A 20,758-nucleotide genomic window follows, 5' to 3' on the forward strand; every position below is an offset into this window, starting at 1 on the left:
AAATTAACAACACAAAACAATGACAAATATTGTCCAGAAACCCTCACAGGTACTGCATTTAGCATAAAAAATATGCTCAAATATTGTTGCCCAACAGTGTGCTGACTTGATTATGACTTGCCCCAAACTGCATGTGATTATCATAAAGTGGGCATGTCTGTAAAGGGGAGACTTGTGGGTACCCATAGAACCCATTTTCATTCACATATAATGAGGTTAGAGGTCAAGGCGTCCCTTTGAAAATGGCCATGCCAGTTTTTCCTCGCCTGTTACCAGCCTTCTCACTCCCTTTCCTCCTGCTTCACTACAGTCAGGTCTATAACAGTTATTGTTAGTGGGGGGAAGCTGTGATTCCTGTCATCACTCTGCTGTCCTCAACTGTCTCTTTACATGCATAAAAGAGGAAAGGGAGGTCATTCCGGTTTATGTCCATCGCCCTTCTGAGTGCTCCAAACCTCGCCTTCAATCGCCCAAAAGCACATTAACCACCATTCGGCCTCGACATGTTTAATGTGTCCCTGCTTTGGCCTCCTGTGACAGGAACATTTTTCAAATGTTGAGTAGTAATTAGTCTGAGCGGTGCTAACAAAACGTAAAAAAGCTGGTAGTCTGCAATCTTTGTTATTGTTTCTGACACAAGCTCATTACACAAAGCAATGGGCATGCACGAAATGAGGAGAGGACGTCATCGTTTCCCAAATTTTACACATCCACACAGATACAGAGTGACCAGAGTTTTTAAAAATCTGAACCTTAGAAGGCGATTTTCAAAAACATCCATTTTTGTGACCTAAAACTCTATTTGCGTGTGGACGAGAGGCTGAAACGTAGAGGAAAACATCAGTTTTTTAAAATATCTGTATACGTGTAGACAGGGCCTAGGAACCCCTCCTTTGCACCCTTCACAAAAGCCTCTATCAGGTCGTCCACTCGAGACTCAGAGGCCGTTGTTGTTTGGGTATCACTTTCTATTTGGAGTGCCTCAGTCCGTCTCTGTTGACTGTAAGCAATAAGCGATGAGCCTCTCCACTCTCCGCCGTCCCCGTGGTAAAGAGAGAGAGAGAGAGAGATAGAGAGAGAGACAGAGAGAGAGGGAATCTAATTATTTCCCTCCCATGGCCCAGCAAGCCTTAAAGGTTAATCACTGTCCGTCTAGCTAATTCTGTCTGGGTACACTGCAGTAATTACAACACCTCTCTCTCTCTCTCTCTCGTCTGCTCTCTCGCCTTTTTCCTCTATTGTGCACCTTGCTCGCACCAGCGCTCTCCTCTGCACCCTCTCTCTAAAGAGATAGTGGATGTCTCTCTCATGTTTGTCTTCCTATATAGATGGTGCACCTCGCTCTGTCTCTGCACTTCTCTCTCCAACACAGACATTAAGGGGTGGGATATAAATTGATTCACCTATGTGGAGGGTCCACACGGACACGACCTGAACCCTCATGTTAAATGCAAAGTGGTAAACACTACTCATACAGTAAAGTATGGAAACACTTTGGGTTTCACACATTGCCAGGAAAAGCAGAGCTAGTGTAGACATCATGGCTAAAGCTGCATGCTAACTCGTTACGTTATCGTATTGCCATTAACGTGCGGTCAAGCCGGCCGTCACTCTCATCTCCGTGGTCAAATTGGACGCCGCTACAACTATAGAGCACCCATATACTGACATTTATTTTAAATGCATTCAAACGGCCCCGATGGAGCTGACCATGGATGGATAAAGAGAACGGAGCTGACGGGAGAGCTAGAGACGGACTTGGCGAAGTTAGCAGAAGAAATCATTTGGGGACTACGTCCGGTTTTCAAAATAAGATGTCAACAAAGGGAACTGTATATAAGATTGTTATTGTAGTTGATAATTTAGATATTTTCAAAATAAAAGGCCCTAGAAGTGTATGACTCAACTTTTTCAAATGGTCTAGTGTTAAAAAAGTGAACAAAAAAAAAAATCACAATAAATCGTAATATTGAATCTGCACCCAAGTATCGTGATAGTATCGAATAGGGAGGTGTATCCTCCCAGCCCTAACAGACATATATCGTACATTTCAAATAGTGCATAGGGCCTTTACCCTGCGAGCTAATGTTTACCTGCTGTCTTAATACATTTTGCATTAACCACATTTCCGCCACACTAATTCCATCAGCAACATGGTCCTGTCATAGTCACCACTTTGCAGTTTCTATTTAACAGAAATACTGTTTTAATTCGGTGTTAAGAAACTGTCAAAAAAACTGAACCCCTTCCTGCCCAGATGTTTCACATTAAAAGCCTTCCAGTGGCTAAAATGGCATAAAAGCCTGGGAGACTTTTAATGTGAAACATCTACCGGAAGTGTTGGGTTTGACTGATAACAGCAATCAGAAAAAACAGCAAAGTAGAGATGAAATAATGTATATATATATATATATATATATATATATATATATATATATATAAATATTTGCACATATATAGATCATTTATATATAGATATTTCGTAGATGCATTTATGTTCCATCAGATCTCAGAGGGAGGAGGGTTTCCTTTTCTCACCTCCTCTCTTTCTCACACTCCATTTTCTCCATCATCTCACCACACCTCTTTCTCTCTCTCTGCTTTTTCTTTCTCATCTTACCTTCTTGACACCTACTGCCTCCCTCTCTCCCCCCACTCTTCTCACCTTTCCTCCTCCTCCTTTCTTTCTCTTCATCATCTCATCACCACTCCCTGCCACCTTCTCACTTCATTTCTCTCTCTGTGGCTTCCTGCTGGTTACAGCTGTATTTCCCTCCAGCAAAAGGCGCCCTGGGCCTTTTCCATGGACATACTCCACCATCTCTTCTCCTTCCAATTTCTCGCTCCCTGCCAAAAGCGTCTCCAGAAGCGACAGCTTTGGAGACTTAAAATACCTCTGTTTCCTGCTCCTCCTTTTCTCGCTGTTCCACACTCACACCATCACATGAGTTACTTTCAGTGACACAGCTGGAAAGTAAAAGAAACTCCAAACAATGGTGACGATAAAGCAAAAGACAATCACCAATATCTAATCAAAATTGTTTATATTTTCTAAATTTCTGCATATAATTCCTTGCAAAACTCTATCCTCACTTATACCAATGTGTTATTACTTCCTGTGATGATTCTCAAGAGCTCATACAAAATTCATGTCATGCAAAACAGCACCAATCTTCTCAAATTAAAAACACATAAAAAGACATTCCTCCTCCTCCTCCACATCTTCTTGTTTACATTTACACATTCCCTCCACCAACCAATATTTCAGTCTTTGCTAATGCTTTCTATAGACGTGTTTCCATTCACATATTTGTATTCACATTTTGAAGTATCGTATTAGAAACGCTGATGGGAAACGGCAAAATTCTATAAAACTCCAAATCCACAATTGGCTAAAAGGTTTTTACGCTCCTTTGAGGTGGTTTTTGCCTTTGTCGAAAAAGAGCTGATGCGCTAAATAGATTATGGAAAACCTTTGGCGAAAAAATTGACGAAGCGATTATTTAACTCACATGACTGATCAGCTGTTTCTGCTCTCAGCGTCTTATCGGATATTCCCATAATGTGCGAATGCTTGCGTTTGTCTCCTCACTACCTGAAACATCTTGTAGATGGTTAGACGGCCAAACCGAATTGTTTTGCGTCCAGTTCGCATTCGAAACCTCTACTTCTTCTTCTACTCTGTTTATTGGCGGATTACAGCCATGCGTAGCCTACAGCGCCAAATTCTGACCAAACTACGCTGCAACCGAGTTTATTCTCTCCAATCCAGTGGATGGAAATGCGCCTAATTATTTTGCAACATTTCAAAAGTTTGTTTAAAATTCACTTGACAATTCAATGGGAACACAGCTCATCACGCCCATGTCTATAATGCATTAAAAACATACTTATAATACGCTTTAATCTGCTTATAGTACTGTATAATTATATTTATGAGCACTCATAAATATTCACAATGATTTATAACAATCATAACACATTATAAAGCATTTTATAATGACTAATAAGATCAAGTGTCATAATACTTTATAATTGCTGGTGACTCACTGACTTTTTTTTGCAAAGGCCATGTCTATAATGCATTATAACAGTGATTATAACGCATTATAGACCTGGGCGTCATAGAAAGTGTTACCCTGCCCTCTTCTGTCCCTCTGTCCTTTCTCCCCGAGGCCCAGGTAGGCTCTATACTAACAGGCTGCTTCCTGCTGAGGCCAGCGGCCTATCGCTGCTGAGGCAAGGCAGGCTGTCGATTCCCATATCATCAACACAGAGGAGAGGAGAGGCAGAGAGCAGGAGAAGGAAAAGGATGGGAGGCTTAGAGTCGCCCTTAGCAAAGAGTCATCACTCAGCTAAACTCTCCCTTGCCCTCTCTCTTTCTCTTTCTATTTTCCACTTGCTAGGGGACCAAACAGCGGCCGGGGATAGAAGCTGCTTTATTACACTCCAAATGTTTTCCAAGAATATCGCAGAGTGACAGAGATCCCTAGAATTTGTTTCTCAGCCCCCGCGGCAAAAGCCCTGCTTGAGAGTCTGTGGGCAGACGGGTGCTGATGGAGGCGGTGGTGGCGGTGATGGAGGAGGGCGGCTGCTAGAATTGCTGAGGAAGAGACGAGGGAAGCTGAGAATCACGGGGTGAGACGGAGGAAGCGAGGAGAGGGTGGAAAACAACAGCGTCGGGCGGCTGTTGTTATGAAACATGCTACCGAGGATGCATCGTGCAACGCGAGAACTGTGTTGTGTAGACAGCAAATAAATGAGGTTAAGGTGAGAAACTGCAGGGTGCCACATGGCACATACTGGAAATATGATAAAGGGAGGGTGATGGTGGTCTCTTGTGTAACAGACAACAAATGTGTTATAATGAAAGGCAAATTCTGTAAATTACATACAGCAAAGGGAATAGAAGAAAGCTGAATGTTGTTGGAGCTCCTTTACATGTGTGTGAATAAAAATAAAAATGTTCAATTTGCAATAATTATGGTTTGGATGTATATTTATTGACAGTGGTAGAAAGTAACCTACAGTAAGTAACTACATTTACTCAAGTGCTGCACTTTACTACAGTTTAAGGAACTAGAATATTTCCATTTTATGCTACATTATACTTCTACTCTACTCAGGACCGCCGACAGTGGGGGAGCACGGGGTCAGTTGTCCCGGACGAGAACAGATGAAGATCAATTTGATAAATGCCACACACAATTCTGACACTAACAGTCATAAACAGAGCAACTGCGGGTACAAGAGGAGTGATGAGCTACCTGGCGTCAAGAAATGTAACAGCCACCTCACTACAACAATATGTTCTGAAAGGACACATTACAAACCCTTGCAGTGGACAGGGCTCCAGACTAACCTTTTAACTTTAGTTGCACTTGTGCGCCTACGTTTTTCATTTAGGTGCACTCAAAATTCTTCATCGCGCCTTTTGGTGCCGCTATAATACATTTTAAGCATTCCCACAGGCCTACACTAGGGATGCTACCATAAATTTAGTAGTCGATACCAATACCAGAGAAATTCTACGATTCTCGATACCAATTCGATAAAAAACAAAAGTAAAACAATAATCCCATGTACTTCAACGTGCACTCCTTTATTTCCTTTTGCATACTGTGTTTTTTTTAGGAAGTGATACAGGTCATAATTCCCTCTCTATCTATTTTATATTAGTGTGAAAACATCTCCTTCAAACAACTGGATTTATTCAAGTTTCTCGCCAAAAACTACATTTTAACAAGAGTAGGTTTGAACACATCATGATAATGTTAGAGTTTACCTTTGCCCAATACTCATTTTTACTGAATGGAGCCTGAACACATCATAATGTAATGGCACCTCCATTGAAAACATGGTGAGTTTAACAGTTTACCTTCGGTACCGTCAGGTATCCACATGATTACATATTACGCTGGTATAAGAGTAGTGTGATGTAATGTTTGCGTAGCGAGTATATGGTAGAGCGACAGATAGAAGCGCTCAGAGAAGAGAAGAAATTAGCGGTTAAGTTGCCTCCTGTTATTAAAATGTACAGTGTCACACACACTCACAGAAATAAACAAAACATTCATTCTGGACGCGCCAAAATTTAAAAAATTATTAATTCACAATTATTTTTAGTAAAAGCCATACTTTTATTCGGCACTTTTCTAAAAGCTCTGTGGATGTATAATATATATATTTTTAATTATTCATCTACATAAAAATGTTATCAATAAGACCTTTAGACTTCAACATGGAGAAGTCAGCACATATGAAGACTGGTCTGTGATCACTTTACACCAAAAGATACCAAAGGAGAAAATCTGTGCTTGACTCTCGGAGTTGCATAATCATTTCTGATTCATCACGTCCTGCCTGCTTTAAAACATGCAGTGATTGCCATGACTACAGATGGCATAGCACATAAACGCTGCACAGTAAATGATTCTGAATATTTATCAGAATGTGAGAAGTCCATGTCCTTGTGAATAATCTTTACCCGGGAGAGATGCAGATACAGTATGTGCTCTAAAAACCCGGCGGTGTTTTGAAGCTTGTGTGAGCAAATTAGTATGCTGAATGACACAAACAATATTATGGTGAAATGTGTACGGTGTGTTTTATATATTCTGTGATGGACTGAGGGGAGAAAATGGGTGCTGAAAAGTCTAACCTTGTGTGAGAAGTTGAAGGGTCCTGACTTCCTCCCGGACGCGGAGCTGCAGGACCTGCTGCAGGATGTGCTGCCTCTGGGCTTCCTGCATGATACCCATCCTCTCCAGCTTTCTGTCCGTCAATCTCATCAGAGCCCGCCCTAAGCAGAAAAAACAAACAAACAAGACTGAAGGTTAAGGGACAGAAGGAGCACGAAGCCAGCGGGAATTCAATATGCACAGCTGGAGACACGCTAAAAGGGTACAGATAAAGCATTTATGTAACAGAGTTAGGAAACACACACAAACAAATATGATCGGAAGATTACAGTCAGGCTTTTTACAGCCGATGTCATGGTTACGTCACGGTATTAGCTGGAGGCAAAACAAAGGAATAACTGGAGGCAAACCCGAAGCACTTAACGCTCTGCCTGAAAAGGGGTGTATTGTATGTCGATAAAGAGAGCTTTTTAAGGTTGCGACATGTTTCTGACAGAAAAAAATAGTCGTTTTTAAGAACCTTTGCCAAATACATGAATGTCAATTAGCCTTAAAGGGATAGTTGGAGTGTTTTGAAGTGGGGTTGTATGAGGTACTTATCCATAGTCAGTGTATTACCTACAGTAGATGAAGGTCAGCACGCCTCCAGTTTGGAGAAGGAGACAGGAGTTACAGCACGGAAGCAAAGCAATGTATTGCTGTGTATGTTTCCAACGGGGGAACTGAAGCCGTTATCTATGCTCTCGCCAAAACAACCAGACTCCATTGAAAAAACAGTAATTTACCTCGGTGGTTGCTGGTCTACCACTGTCTCGATTGGTTAGTTTGTTTGTGTTATTGTGTGACTTAGAGGCAGTGGTAGACCAGCAACCCCCGTGTTCTGCGAGGTAAAATTACAGTGTTTTTTCAAAAGAGTCTGGTGGCTTTGGCGAGAACATAGATGGATACAACAGCTTCAGCTCCCCGTGGGAAAGAGCTTTCTGACGGCAAGGTAAAGCGTTGAAAATACTCTAAATAAAGCGTACACTTAAACTGATATTGATTTTTTTAGGTGTCTAAAATATGTTTTGCTGCTGCCCCCGTCCACAGCAGTACATTGCTTTGCTCCCTCTCTGGTCCTCCTGCCTGCTTCTCCAAGCTCCAAGATAAGTACTTCATACAACCCCACTTCAAAACACTAAACTATCCCTTTTAGCCCAACTCAATGTGAAGCACATTCTTCTAAAACGCAGCACGGGTTTCACATAAATATCAGTACTGTATGTCCCTTGAGCGAGAATCCCTCACTGCTCTTTCCTTAATTGCAAATCCTCGTATAAAATCCATAATTTAATCATCCAATCAGTGTCGATGAGGGGGATTTGTGCTGCTGGTAAAATGCGAGTCGAGTATTGCGTAATTATTAACGCTTGTTACGAGTGCCTTTGTACCATGTGGGATGGTAAGCAGCAGATAGGATGATAATTCAGGGTAATTACTAGGCGTTAGGTTTGGACCCCGACAGCTCCCTTTGCTCCTTTGCCCTGATGACTCTCCGGGCAAGAAACTGGCTCTGATTGGTTGACAGCCGAGGGGAAAGATCAGTCCTCCTCCAAGCTCATGCGAGTTAGTCTGTCACATTCCTCTCCCTCGTTTTCTCTCTCCTCTTCCCATCCCTATTTATGGTCTGATCATCAAAGTTAATGATATACCGTTTTAAATTGGCCTTTTTGCTTTTATTCTGTGCCCCCTTTTTTTAAAAAAACAACAGAGAGAAAAGGCAGACTTTATAATTTCACGTCTCTTGATTTGTTTGGACGATCCATTGTAGATCGTTAGGGCATGGCGAGCCCCCACGCTGCCACTTTGCTACCACAGCACAGAAGGGAGTAGTTGGGAAAGCTAAGTACCCTTAAGTGTTAGCGGTACAACGTTGACTGTGTTAGGCCAATTTTCTCCTGCCTTAACAAAAGCAGCTCTTCGCCCGGCGCTACGGTCAGATGGGGGTAAAATGTCAAACACAGTTAAGATGCTTCAACTTAAAATGGCGCTGAAAGTACCCATTAAATAAACACAGGGGAGCAGAGTAGAGTCATAAAGGCTCAGAAGTGAGAGGAGCATATTAAACGGGGAGATGGGAAGAAAAAGATTAGTGAGGTGGAAAGAGGGCTGATGAATCGAAGGCGGGGCGGAGAGTTGGGGGGGCGGGGGGGGGGAGGCAGACGTGCAAATTGACAGAAGAAAACCGACGTGCACATGCTGTTATGGGTCTATAAATATTGACCAACCATCACTTGGCACCTCATTCTGTAACCAAAGATAGATCGGCATGGCAACAGAGGTTCACTTTTTCTCTGCTTCAGTAATGTCTATCTTAAATAACAGCAGATACAAGAGATGCATCACAGCTCTCTGACCACGAGATCAACAGATGGTTCACTAATGCTAATCTTTGTATTATAGAAAAAAAATAGTATTAATGCCTCGCAGTTTTATGCCTCCGCCAACCAGTCAAGGTGCAGTTTACATTCATGCCTGTCCACAATATCATCATTATGATCAAATGTCATGAGACATCTCTTTGAAATTGTCATAATTAGCATATGAATTCTTGAGTTATGGCCAAAAACGTGTTTTGTGAGGTCACAGTGACCTTGACCTTTGACCACCAAATTCCTCTTTAAAGGAGTTAATCCAAAGAGTATAGAAGCAAAGAGACGAAACTCCGGGGTCTTTTTGACAACAGCTGATGCCGTCATTTTGGACAGAAAACGCTTATTAAATTTATAATATTTTATTGTTCAACAAAGGCAATTTCGGTAAAATATGACAATAGACAATAGAACGGAAATCATTTTTGTTTTTTTACTTTTGTACAGCACTTTTTAGGCGGACGTTATACTGGTGTCCGGTAGTCGCTTTTGGTCGAAAATGGCGGGGCCGCAGCTTTGATGGTGGGCGCTAATGTTACAATGCAACAAACTATTGACTTTCACTTCTAGAATAGAAAAAGCTCGCCGACGTCTATGAACACACTGCCGGTTCTTGGCGGTCGGTGCCAACGCGGCGCTCCTTCCAGTCGGCGAGGCAGCATCAGCAGGGTGGAACAGCTTCTGTAAGGAGTCCAAGCTTTCACTCTCTTGCCCTGCAGTTCTGAGCCATTGGCTTCGACAACCCCACCAAGCCTCAGCTGGGGATTTTTCAAACCACAATTAATACACTGAGCAGCGTAGCGTGGCCATGAAGAAGAGGAAGAGGAGGAGGAGGAGGAGGGGACCGAGGAAGAAGTTGGTCAAGAGGAAATCAATGAGGTAAGAGATACTTGAAGAAAAGTTGTAAGTGATAAAAAATAGTGACTCAGCTGTCAAAGGCATAAACAATGACAAAACGGCAACACCTGGGCCGTGTGGTGGTACAGACTTAATACGGTGTCAGCTTGCTGCATGGTTATTTCTACGAGATCACAGTAATATGATAGAGCCTGGTCTTTGGCAGATCAACACAAAAAGAAGACATGGCAGAAAATCATTAACTCTTGACCCAAAAAATACATTTCACACACTCACACTGTTGTCCACTCCTCACCTAACAGCAGGGAAGTTAAGGCAGACCTCTACTCTGAACACGAGTTTAATCACCTCACTGTGCACTTGACTTTTCTTTTAACTCCATCCACTTACTCTGTGGTTCTGTCACTACATCTTCATTTTTGACAGAGTAGATATTGATTGGATTCACATTTCTCTCTCCTATCCGACACCTGACAGAACCTGAAAGTGAAGTCTTCTCTCCCACTATTTCCAATGCTAGGCACGTTTTGAGCAAATCGTTCAAATTTGAAAAAAATAAAATGCTTTCATGCGAGATTACATAATTCTCTTGCTCCTATCATTAAGGGGGAGCCAACCAATATATATATTTGGGACTCATCCTGGACCCAACTGATTGTATTCATAAAAAGGCAAAACAACAAGTCTCTATTGAAAGTGTTTCATTGGGTCAGTTGTAACATTTGCTATGATCTGTGGTTTAGTATAACCTGACTCTGACAGATGGTTTGTTTCACAGAACCATCTGAGAAGCCGTCGTTGGAAACTGTTTGGAAAAGGGCAGGCACTTTAAAAAAATACTTGGCAGGTGATTGGACGAACCATCTGTCAATCAAACTAACGAAGGCGGAGGGCTAACTAAGTGTCGTTCTTTGCTCTTCTTTCAATGAAGAAATACTGTCCAGCTCTGATATAACTGATGCTATTGCAGCATCTACGCTAACCTCTTCAGGAGCCTATCTATCTCATGGTACGTGTCCACAGGATCCGTCATTTCCACGCTTCCCATGCAAATCAGGGGCATAAAAACTTTTAAACGAACTGTAGTCGATCGAAAATGAAGACAGATTCAGCAGCTGCTTGGCTTATTTCTTGCCTAAAATGGTTTCAGAAACCCATTTAGGTGAACTATTTTTATAATATAAAGAGAAAAGGATCCAGCTGCCGTGCAAAGTTAGGTTTAGGTTTAGTACTCCCATTCTGAAAAACAAAAACCTGAACTTGTGTCACAAAGTCACTGGTGTCAATTTAAATGATCTTTGCCACTGCAGAAAGCTCAGGTCTTCTTACTGGGCTCAGAGTAATTTTAATTTCAGAGTTTAATTTGCTTCCATCAGGACAGAGGTTTACCAGATGTGGCACAGACATATATATGAGGTCCATCTTATTCCACCAGCTTTTTGCTTTCTTAAACAAGATGTGATTTGGCCTGTTACCAGCTGTGAATGCAACAAGGTGTCCCAACCCTTTAGTGTTTATTATTGACTGTACTCCAACTTGCCCCATGGGGATATTAAAGCTTTACTCTAATCTACTGTACTCTGTTTATTAATTGAGCACCAGTAACTCCAATACATTATGGTAGTTCATTGCTGCTAAAATTACATTTGTGCTTTTTTAAATGAATGAATTCATACCTTCCGATCAATGTATACCCTGTAGTGTTTTTAATGAGGCACTGTGGTGATAAAGAGGCAGCCTCTCTTTATGGACATGGATCGAGGGCCCCATCTGGACTCAAACTGGGGATATTGTATTTATGTCCAACCCTGAAAACCATGTTCTTTTTTATTTTTATTTAATTTTAAGGGCTTTCTGGTGGAGTGGTGGCATTGTGTAGCTCCGAGTGGCAGAATGAGCATGTTTTTCTACAATAGAAGAAGTGGGAGCAGGTACAGTAATGTCAAGGTGTATTAGGAGAATGTGTTTCCATGAGCCTGTATTACTCTTGAATCAGAAATGTGGATAAAAACAAGTGGGTGGAAAACCACCATCCTACCTACAGTCTAACCTACATTCCCGTCTTTCTCAGTGGTCTATCTCTGTGTCTGAAAAGTGAAGCCGATGCTGAAGAGCCTTAAACTTGCATTCTTTCTAACAGCCAGCAGGGGGCGACTCCTCTGGTTGCATAGAAGTCTGATTGTATAGAAGTCTATGAGAAAATGAGCCTACTTCTCACTTGATTTATTCCCTCAGTAAACATTGTATACATGAGTTTATGGTCTCAATCGCTAGTTTCAAGTCTTCTTCAATACAGCATGATGTTCATTTAGTAAATTATGGTCTCATTTAGAGTCAAATAGACCATAAAGCAGGGGATGCTTTAGGGCGTGGCTACCTTGTGATTGACAGGTTGCTGCCACGGCGTTGTCCGGTATGGGAGTTGTCCGTGTTTTCATCTTTAACTCTTTCACAGTGTGTTTTAAGTTCATGAAAGTTATTTATAACCTTTTTGGTCACCTAAAATGTCTTATTCAGTGTTCAGTTGTACTTAGCTCCACCCTCTTATGTCACTTCTGGTTGCAAAAAAACAAGATGGCAATGACCAAAAACTAAGATGGCAACAGCAGAAATGCCAAACTCAAGGCTTTAAAACGACAGTCCACCAACCAATGGGTGATGTCACGATGATTTCCGCTTCTTATATACAGTCTATGGTCTATCTGCTTTCTGCATATACCAAAATACTGTACCTAGCCCCACCCTTCTTTCTTTTCTCAAACCTTCCCAGCCTCCCTCTTCCTCACTGTCACCTATCCACATAGCATCTTGATACCATACTTTTCTGCTCCCCCTGGATTGAGGTAAATAATTCCTTCCCATCTTTCTATAAGAGGGTTAGTGGATCCAAACTCCCAGGAAGCTGCTGCTGCCTTCACTGAACACTAAAAATGTCTTTCCTCCGCCTCTGATTCACATCCAAGAACCTGTATTTTTCTAGACATTAAGACCTATATTGTACCTGTAAAAAATGTATGATCAGTTATATTGTTTTCAAAGTATATTTTTTTTACACCCAAGCCAAAGATGGGCACACGTGTATACACACATGCTGTACAGGAACACACTGATGTGAGTAGCCTATACGCACACAAACACATTGTCCCTGGGAGTTAGATTAATGAGTGGTGGGTGAGCAGCAGCAGTGTTGGGCTGAAGCAGATTAATCTACAGCTATAACCTGGCACAGTCAACCACGGCTTTGATGAATGGGAGCTTAAAGTGCATCTGTACAAACATACACACACACTCACACACACATATATACAGACCCATCAGATATAAAAGCGTAAGCAAACTGGAGAATCTTTGTCAGCTGGTCACATCCACACAAACAGACACTGATCCCGCACTTAATTTTACACATGGGGCTAAAACGCCACGCTAATTGTGGCTGTGTGTGGGGCGTCCACAGGAGGGAAAAGGCATACAAAGACTGCAAATTAACCATAGAAATAGAATAGGAGTAGAACGGACATTGACCTGTTTTCTGTGGTCATTTGACTAGTAATAAAAGAAAATGGCGATTGTTGTTAGTAGTTATGGTGACAACTTGGGCTGTCAAACGATTAAAATATTTAATGGCAATTAATCACATGATTGTCCATAATTAATTGTGATTAATCACAAATTAATTGCACATTTTCATCTATTCAAAATGAACCTTAAAGGGAGATTTTAATACTTAATACTTATCAGCATGGGAGTTGGCAAATATGCTGCTTTATGCAAATGTATGTATATATTTATTATTGGAAATCAATTGACAGCTGCACGGTGGTGCAGTGGTTAGCACTGGCGCCTCACAGCTAGAGGGTTGCAGGTTCGAATCCGGCTTGGGACCCTTCTGTGTGGAGTTTGCATGTTCTCCCCGTGTTAGCGTGGGTTTTCTCCGGGTACTCCGGTTTCCTCCCACAGTCCAAAGACATGCAGGTTAGGTTAATTGTGGACTCTAAATTGCCCGTAGGTGTGAATGTTTGTCTGTCTATATGTGTCAGCCCTGCGATGGACTGGCGACCTGTCCAGGGTGTACCCTGCCTTCGCCCAATGTCGGCTGGGATCGGCTCCAGCCCCCCCGCGACCCCTAACGGGATAAGCGGTTGCAGATGGATGGATGGATGGAAATCAATTGACAACACAAAACAATGACACATATTGTCCAGAAACCCTCACAGGTACTGCATTTAGTATAAAAAATATGCTCAAATCATAACATGGCAAACTGCAGCCCAACAGGCAACAACAGCTGTCAGTGTGTCAGTGTGCTGACTTGACTATGACTTGCCCCAAACTGCATGTGATTATCATAAAGTGGGCATGTCTGTAAAGGGGAGACTTATATAACATATATCTTTATGTCAGAGGTCAAGGGACCTCTTTGAAAATGGCCATGCCAGTTTTTCCTTGCCAAAAATTAGCGCAAGTTTGGCGCGTTATTTAGCCTCCTTTGCGACAAGCTAGTATGACATGGTTGGTACCGATGGATTCCTTAGGTCCTTGTAGTTTCATATGATACCAGTATCTTCACTCTAGCTTTAAAACGGAGCCCGCTACAACCTAAAAATCACAAGATGCATTTAATGTGTTGAAAAATCTCATTGGCTTTTTGTCGAGGGAGCCAAGGACGATGCTAACTTCCTGTTTGGCCTAAAAATCCATCATCCCTGGAGCACTGTATAGCAACAATACACATAAAAATAGCCGCCGCTCCGACCATCCTGCAATATTGATTTGAATGGGAATGTCTATTCTACTCCTATTCTATTTCTATGAAATTAACCCTCCTCTCCCTCTAACACTCTTCAGCCCTGACATGTTTTGGCAGCTGTGCTTGAAGCCGGTGATACGGGCGTAAGAATGTATTCTGTGACTACTTCTCCTCAGGTAAATCTTCCACGCCAGTCACACTTCTTTGTCGAATCTCCCGCGCAGCTGTGTGCCCATATGCGTGTCCTCTGGGGGATGAATGTCACTGGAGTTGCAATCTGGCGAACTGCACTCCAAACCTGCACTACACTCTGTCAAGCACAGAATAACAAGTGACGGGAGTGTTGAGCGCTGGCTGGTGAGTGTACTTCTTGCTGCCATATGCGATAGCATCCCCCTCCCCTCAAGAATAAAAAGTGGGATAACAGCTTTGGATCCAACACGCTGACGACGACAAAACATAGACTATACGGCGGCGCTGGGCAGATTCTACGCTGGGATTCGCTGTGATATCACAGAGCAGCTTGCAGTCCTTAAAGTAAATGGTGACTGATTGTTTCAGTCACAGACTTGTTTGTAGCCCTGCAGCCAAAAAGCTACTGCAGCCGTTGAGCACCTGTGATCCGATGCTAATGCTATTCCTGACTGTGGGAGAGGAGGCCAGTTATGATTCTAGAGAGAGAAGGGTTCAGTATAAGTAATGAAACTAGTCCAGCCAGCCAGCCAGAGAGGGAGAGAGACACACAAACACACACCCACACACAGATAACAAGCCGCCTCGGTCCTCCACTTGTCACAGCAGCGGTAGTCTCATGCTGATCTCACCACTACTGATCTATTTCAGTTTGCCGATCATTATACCGCACCTCTGTTGGTTAGCCACAGCGTACAACCTGTAGACAGCTCACTGGGACTCCGTAACGTGCTGTGGAGTCGGTATAGATAACTGAAATCACTGTAAGGTTGACTGTGGAGCTAACTAGCTGTCCTGAGTTACACAGACCACCCTGAATGTCCGTGGTCATTAAGGAAGGACTGCTGGCTGTGATTTTCAGAGCGCCAACATCCTGTCATGTGTGAAGGAAAGAATTAATTCACGTTACCCGTGTACACTTGTGTTCACTGTCGGCTGACACATAACATGGCACTCACCAAGTGAAATAAGAGGTACGGCTGGGAGATGATTCATCTTTTATCAACTTTCAGCAGAATTATAATTGGGATGCTATGATCATATCACCTTATCATTCATGTTAACGTTAAAAACTCTGATGGAAAAACATTTTCTTTGTATCACGCTTACAGAAACGCACGCTGCCAAGTGGTTAACGTTGTAAAATGATTGATTAGGTTTAGGCAACAAAACTACTTGGCTAAGGTTAGAAAAAAGATCATGGTTTGTGTTAAAATAATAACATAACGTAACGCAACAACGTAACGCAACAACGTAGCGCAACAACATACCGCACAACGTAGCGCAACAACGTAACGTAACAACGTAACGCAACAACGTAACGCAACAACGTAACGCAACAACGTAACGCAACAACGTAACAACGTAACTACTGTAAATATATATCCGACCTTAGCGGACTTTCTTACGTAACGTTACATAAAAAGCGCAGAGTCAACGTTTAGTCCTGTGTCCTGTGTTTGTTTGACCCATCCACCACCACTCCCACCCGCCCTTAGTGGACTTTCTTGCTTGTTATACTCATTATTATACCACGTAACTCGCAATAACAGATGCTCACTATACTACGTCACTTGCTCTGCGTGTTGCTTGTTGTACTACGTCACTTGCTCTGCTCAAAAACGGCGACATTCAACGTATCCGTGGTTTGCAGAAACGAACAAAGCCAACATACTTCCCTGGCGACAGGGCTGGGCACTGCCTGGTCTTCACCTGTCTTAGCTGGTGAGCCAACTGCTGAATCATACTGGCTAGTGGGACGTACTCAGCACAGTGTGAGAAGATTACTGTGATTGAGACTGTAATCACGCATAGCGGTGATGAGATAGGTTGTCTTTGACCAAATCTCTCATTTTCTTGCTGTGGTCATTACAACAGGTTCAATGGGGTCATGCTCTGTAATGACTTGAATATCAGGAGTCCATTTTTCCCTTTTTTTGGCAGGTCGTCTTTCTTTATGCGATTACTGTATAATGAGCCTAACTACACTTTGTTTATGTAACTACTCTACTGCTTGTCATCCACAGTCTCCGAAGATTCATTTCCAATCCCTCCATATGGAAAAGCAAGGACGACATTTTCAAAACATGCAATTGGCAGAGCAGTAATTAATTTTATATTACACATTGCTATATAATCACCTTGCCAATGGCATCATTAACCACGATTCCTTCTGTCTGCGGATCAAATCGTCCCCCAAACAGCTCATCAGCAGCGAGCTGTTCAAATTTCCCTTTTGGAAATTACACAAAACAATTGCCACCAGTGGAGCCGTTTTGTGGCTCTTAGAGTTGATGTGCAGCCATGTTAGTCTCTCTGACTCGTTTACTATCACGCCCGCTCCTCTATTACACAGCAGCGCTTTTATGACAGCAGTCTGTGGCGCCCGCAGAATTCATTGTCTCATCCCTCAAGTGCTGTTTAAGCCCCGAGTTGCTGGGTGTCCTCGTCCTGGTTTTTAAAACAGCGTTTGTCACCTTTCATCCTTTTCTTGCGGCTCATCAAATATACATTTTGTACCCAGCGTGAGACCTTCCAGTGGACGGGGAGATCACGGACGGCCGAGTTACACAGGCTGCTGTTACTTTCAAAGTGGAGGGATGATGGATCCGCCAACCGGAGGGGGTTGAAGACAGACCTTTAGAAGAACTGAAGTGGTACAGTGTGAGCTGCTGGATGCGGGCCACCCTTCATTAAACCACTAATATTACTGGCTATTAATTATTCACAGTAAGGCCTTATGACACCATACATCAAGGGCTGTTTTGAGGCTGTTCCGGTGTGAGGAAAAACAGTCTAACGGATGGATGTAGAAGTGGTATTCCCAATTCACACTGCACTGCTGTCTCTGATTTTATCAAAGCTAAAGAATTTCCATATTTTGTTTTGTGTCTCTTTCAGTCTGGATGTCTTGCTCCTACTGTATGTAGTAGAGGTGGGGGGCCTTTTATACCTTTGTGTCCAGGGACCAGTTGTCTCAGTGACGGACTCAGGCTGTCTGAGGGGCAGGGGTGGAAAAAAAAGGGCACCAGCGCGCAGAAGGTTTGCTTAGCATGTAGGGCAGCCTATATGGCACTGCATAATGTTTTCTCCACTGGAAGGGCACCCTAGAGGGCATTTTATCATGTTTTCTCTACTAGAAGTACACTCTGGAGGGCACTTTATCATGTTTTCTCTACTAGAAGTACACCCTAGAGGGCACTTTATCATGTTTTCTCTACTAGAAGTACACCCTAGAGGGCACTTTATCATGTTTTCTCTACTAGAAGTACACCCTAGAGGGCACTTTATCATGTTTTCTCTAATAGAAGTACACTCTGGAGGGCACTTTATCATGTTTTCTCTACTAGAAGGGCACCCTAGAGGGCACTTTATCATGTTTTCTCCACTGGAAGGGCACCCTAGAGGGCACTTTATCATGTTTTCTCTACTGGAAGCGCACCCTAGAGGGCTATTTACCATGTTTTCTCCACTGGAAGGGCACCCTAGAGGGCACTTTATCATGTTTTCTCTACTGGAAGGGCACCCTAGAGTGCACTGCATCCTGATTTCTCTACTGGAAGAGCACCCTAGAGGGCACTGCATCCTGTTTTCTCTTCTGGAAGGGCACCCTAGAGTGCACTTTATCATGTTTTCGCTACTGGAAGAGCGCCCTTGAGGGCACTGCAACCTTTTTTTTTTCTCCACTGGAAACACTTTATCATGTTTTATCTACCATGGGGCATCCAAGAGAGCACTTTATCATGTTTTCTCTACTGGAAGCGCACCATAGAGGGCACTTTGTCATGTTTTATCTACCATAGGGGCATCCAAGAGGGCACTTTTGTTGCGTTACACATAATCCACATAATCCATCCATGGCTGTGGGCTATTTTGAGTTGCAAATGGCACCTTTTGATTGATATTATTTCACATTAGAATATTCAAAGTTGTTAATTGGGCAATCATTCATTACACTGGGTAATAAATAAACACAGTAATTATTAATAATGTGCAGTTTGTTTTTGCCAAGAACCCGGGCTCTAAATGTGAGCTCCAACACATTTTTCCTAATTTACAAATGTAAGTCTAAGGTTTCTAAACCCGCCCCTGCAGCCAGCCCCTACAGCTGCATCTAATTCAGTCTCTGTATGCCTTCAGAGAGGCTCTGAATTTCCACAATGTGATGTAATGGATTTCTCTGACAGAAAATATAACTTAATAGTGACTCGCCCTTTTTTCCCCCCGTCTTCCACCCTCTTGCTTTTGATTACCTATGTCATCACACCTTTTGCGCTGATTACATCCAGGGTATCGGAAACTGTGTGTTTAACTAATTCTTCATGCCAAGCTACACTCCCACCAAAAGAGCTTCGTCCTTGTAATTACAACGGATTAGGGACTAATATCTAATTACGCCTTAATATGCTTTAATGCATTTTTAATGACAGCTCTGGTGTTAAAGTCAAATTCGCCGGCGTCACTGTTGGGGGGGGGGGGAGAGGTGGGAGGTGAAGATTGAGGGAGGGAAAGGGTTTCTTGGCAGTACAGGCTGGAGGGAGGATGGGAAACATTGATTTCTTTGGCTGAGGTTACAGGAGCCTAGCAGGGAGGCAGCCGCTGCATACTGAAGTCATTCCACGTTGAAAATGTTGCACCAGCCTTGATTTTACGCAGTGAAATGCATTTCCCTCGCCGCTGTTTTATGTCAAAAGGAGGGGAGGACGCAAATGCCTGTTTGAATTATGATCTGGAATTGAGACTGTTTATTGATTTTGGTACTTTATGAAGGGATGACTACTTAGTTTGCCAAGACGAGTGAGATTTGAGTCCCGCTGGCAGCTGAAAAAAGGATCGAGTGTTTTGTGGATGGATTGGATAGAGAATACAGTAAAGGCACGCTATGGTCTGGAGAATTCTGCAAACCAAAAAAAATCAGGCCAATCCATGCAGATACACATACCAACGCATTCTCAGTTTTCAAGGGTTACAGCTATTGTATGACAAGCACACCGAACAAAATAGATATGCTCAGATGCACGACTGCATGCCCTTATGAAATGTATTCACTCTCACTGTTTGTTTGTCTACGCATGATTGTTTTCCACAACAATACTCCATTCATCATTTGTTTCCACCCTTGTTTATTCTAATAGGGTGTAGGGAACAGAAAAAAACATATCTGCATAATATTTCAAAGATTGATTGGGATGCAAATCGCCTTGTGAGCCCAATTGGTGTGGCCTGGCCTGTTTTAATTGGGTTCTGTTAATTAATGCTCCATGTGAAGACAAACTGAATTACTTGCAGGTTTTCTTGCATGTCATTATCTCCTAATTGTGCCAGTAGGAAAGCGTGCGTGTGTGTACTGTATGTGCATGCATATTTAGTTAACCCTTTCTCGTCTTGTACACCTTAATAACAAACGCGGATCATTAAGTTAACACACAATTAGGAGGCTAAGTTCTAATGTTTTAATCACTGGAAGACTAATACCAGAAAATATCATTTATTTACAGACTACAAGTGAATGCATTAGGCTTGTCTGGAACGCAGACGCGTTTAATCTTAACGTTAGATTAATATTCCTTAATTAAATATGGACCTCTTGAGAAATTTTCCACCAACTGAATGAGTGGATGGCTGCACTTGACATGATTTCTCTTTTATGCAACAAACACTGCGCGGATGCGATAAGAGGAGTGTTCTCCGTGCTGTGCACCTTGTATTTAGTCTGAATTATTACTGTGAATAATTAATTTAGAACGAGACCCGAATTAATAAATAAAACTGTAAAAACTACAACTCGTGTGTCACAAGTGATTAGTCATCGCAGCAGTGCTTCTACTGTACCTTGAATAAAAAGAATAGGAATTTTTTCCAAAATGCTTCCACTCGACGATGGATTGAAATCAGCGCTTCAGCAAGCG

At 42.5% G+C, this 20,758-nt stretch overlaps 1 protein-coding gene across 2 annotated transcripts in view; it reads right to left on the reverse strand.

Moving 5' to 3' along the window:
• Window positions 1–20,758, reverse strand: part of samd12 (sterile alpha motif domain containing 12) — a 125,257-nt gene that overhangs the window by 63,036 nt on the left and 41,463 nt on the right. For both annotated transcript variants that reach the window (XM_037794947.1, XM_037794945.1), the window contains exon 4: window positions 6,662–6,802. In XM_037794947.1, coding sequence (XP_037650875.1) covers window positions 6,662–6,802 — 141 coding nt within the window. The remainder of the gene's footprint in view (window positions 1–6,661; window positions 6,803–20,758) is intronic.

The sequence above is a fragment of the Sebastes umbrosus genome, chromosome 15 (assembly GCF_015220745.1).
Source record: "Sebastes umbrosus isolate fSebUmb1 chromosome 15, fSebUmb1.pri, whole genome shotgun sequence".
Lineage (NCBI taxonomy): Eukaryota > Metazoa > Chordata > Actinopteri > Perciformes > Sebastidae > Sebastes > Sebastes umbrosus.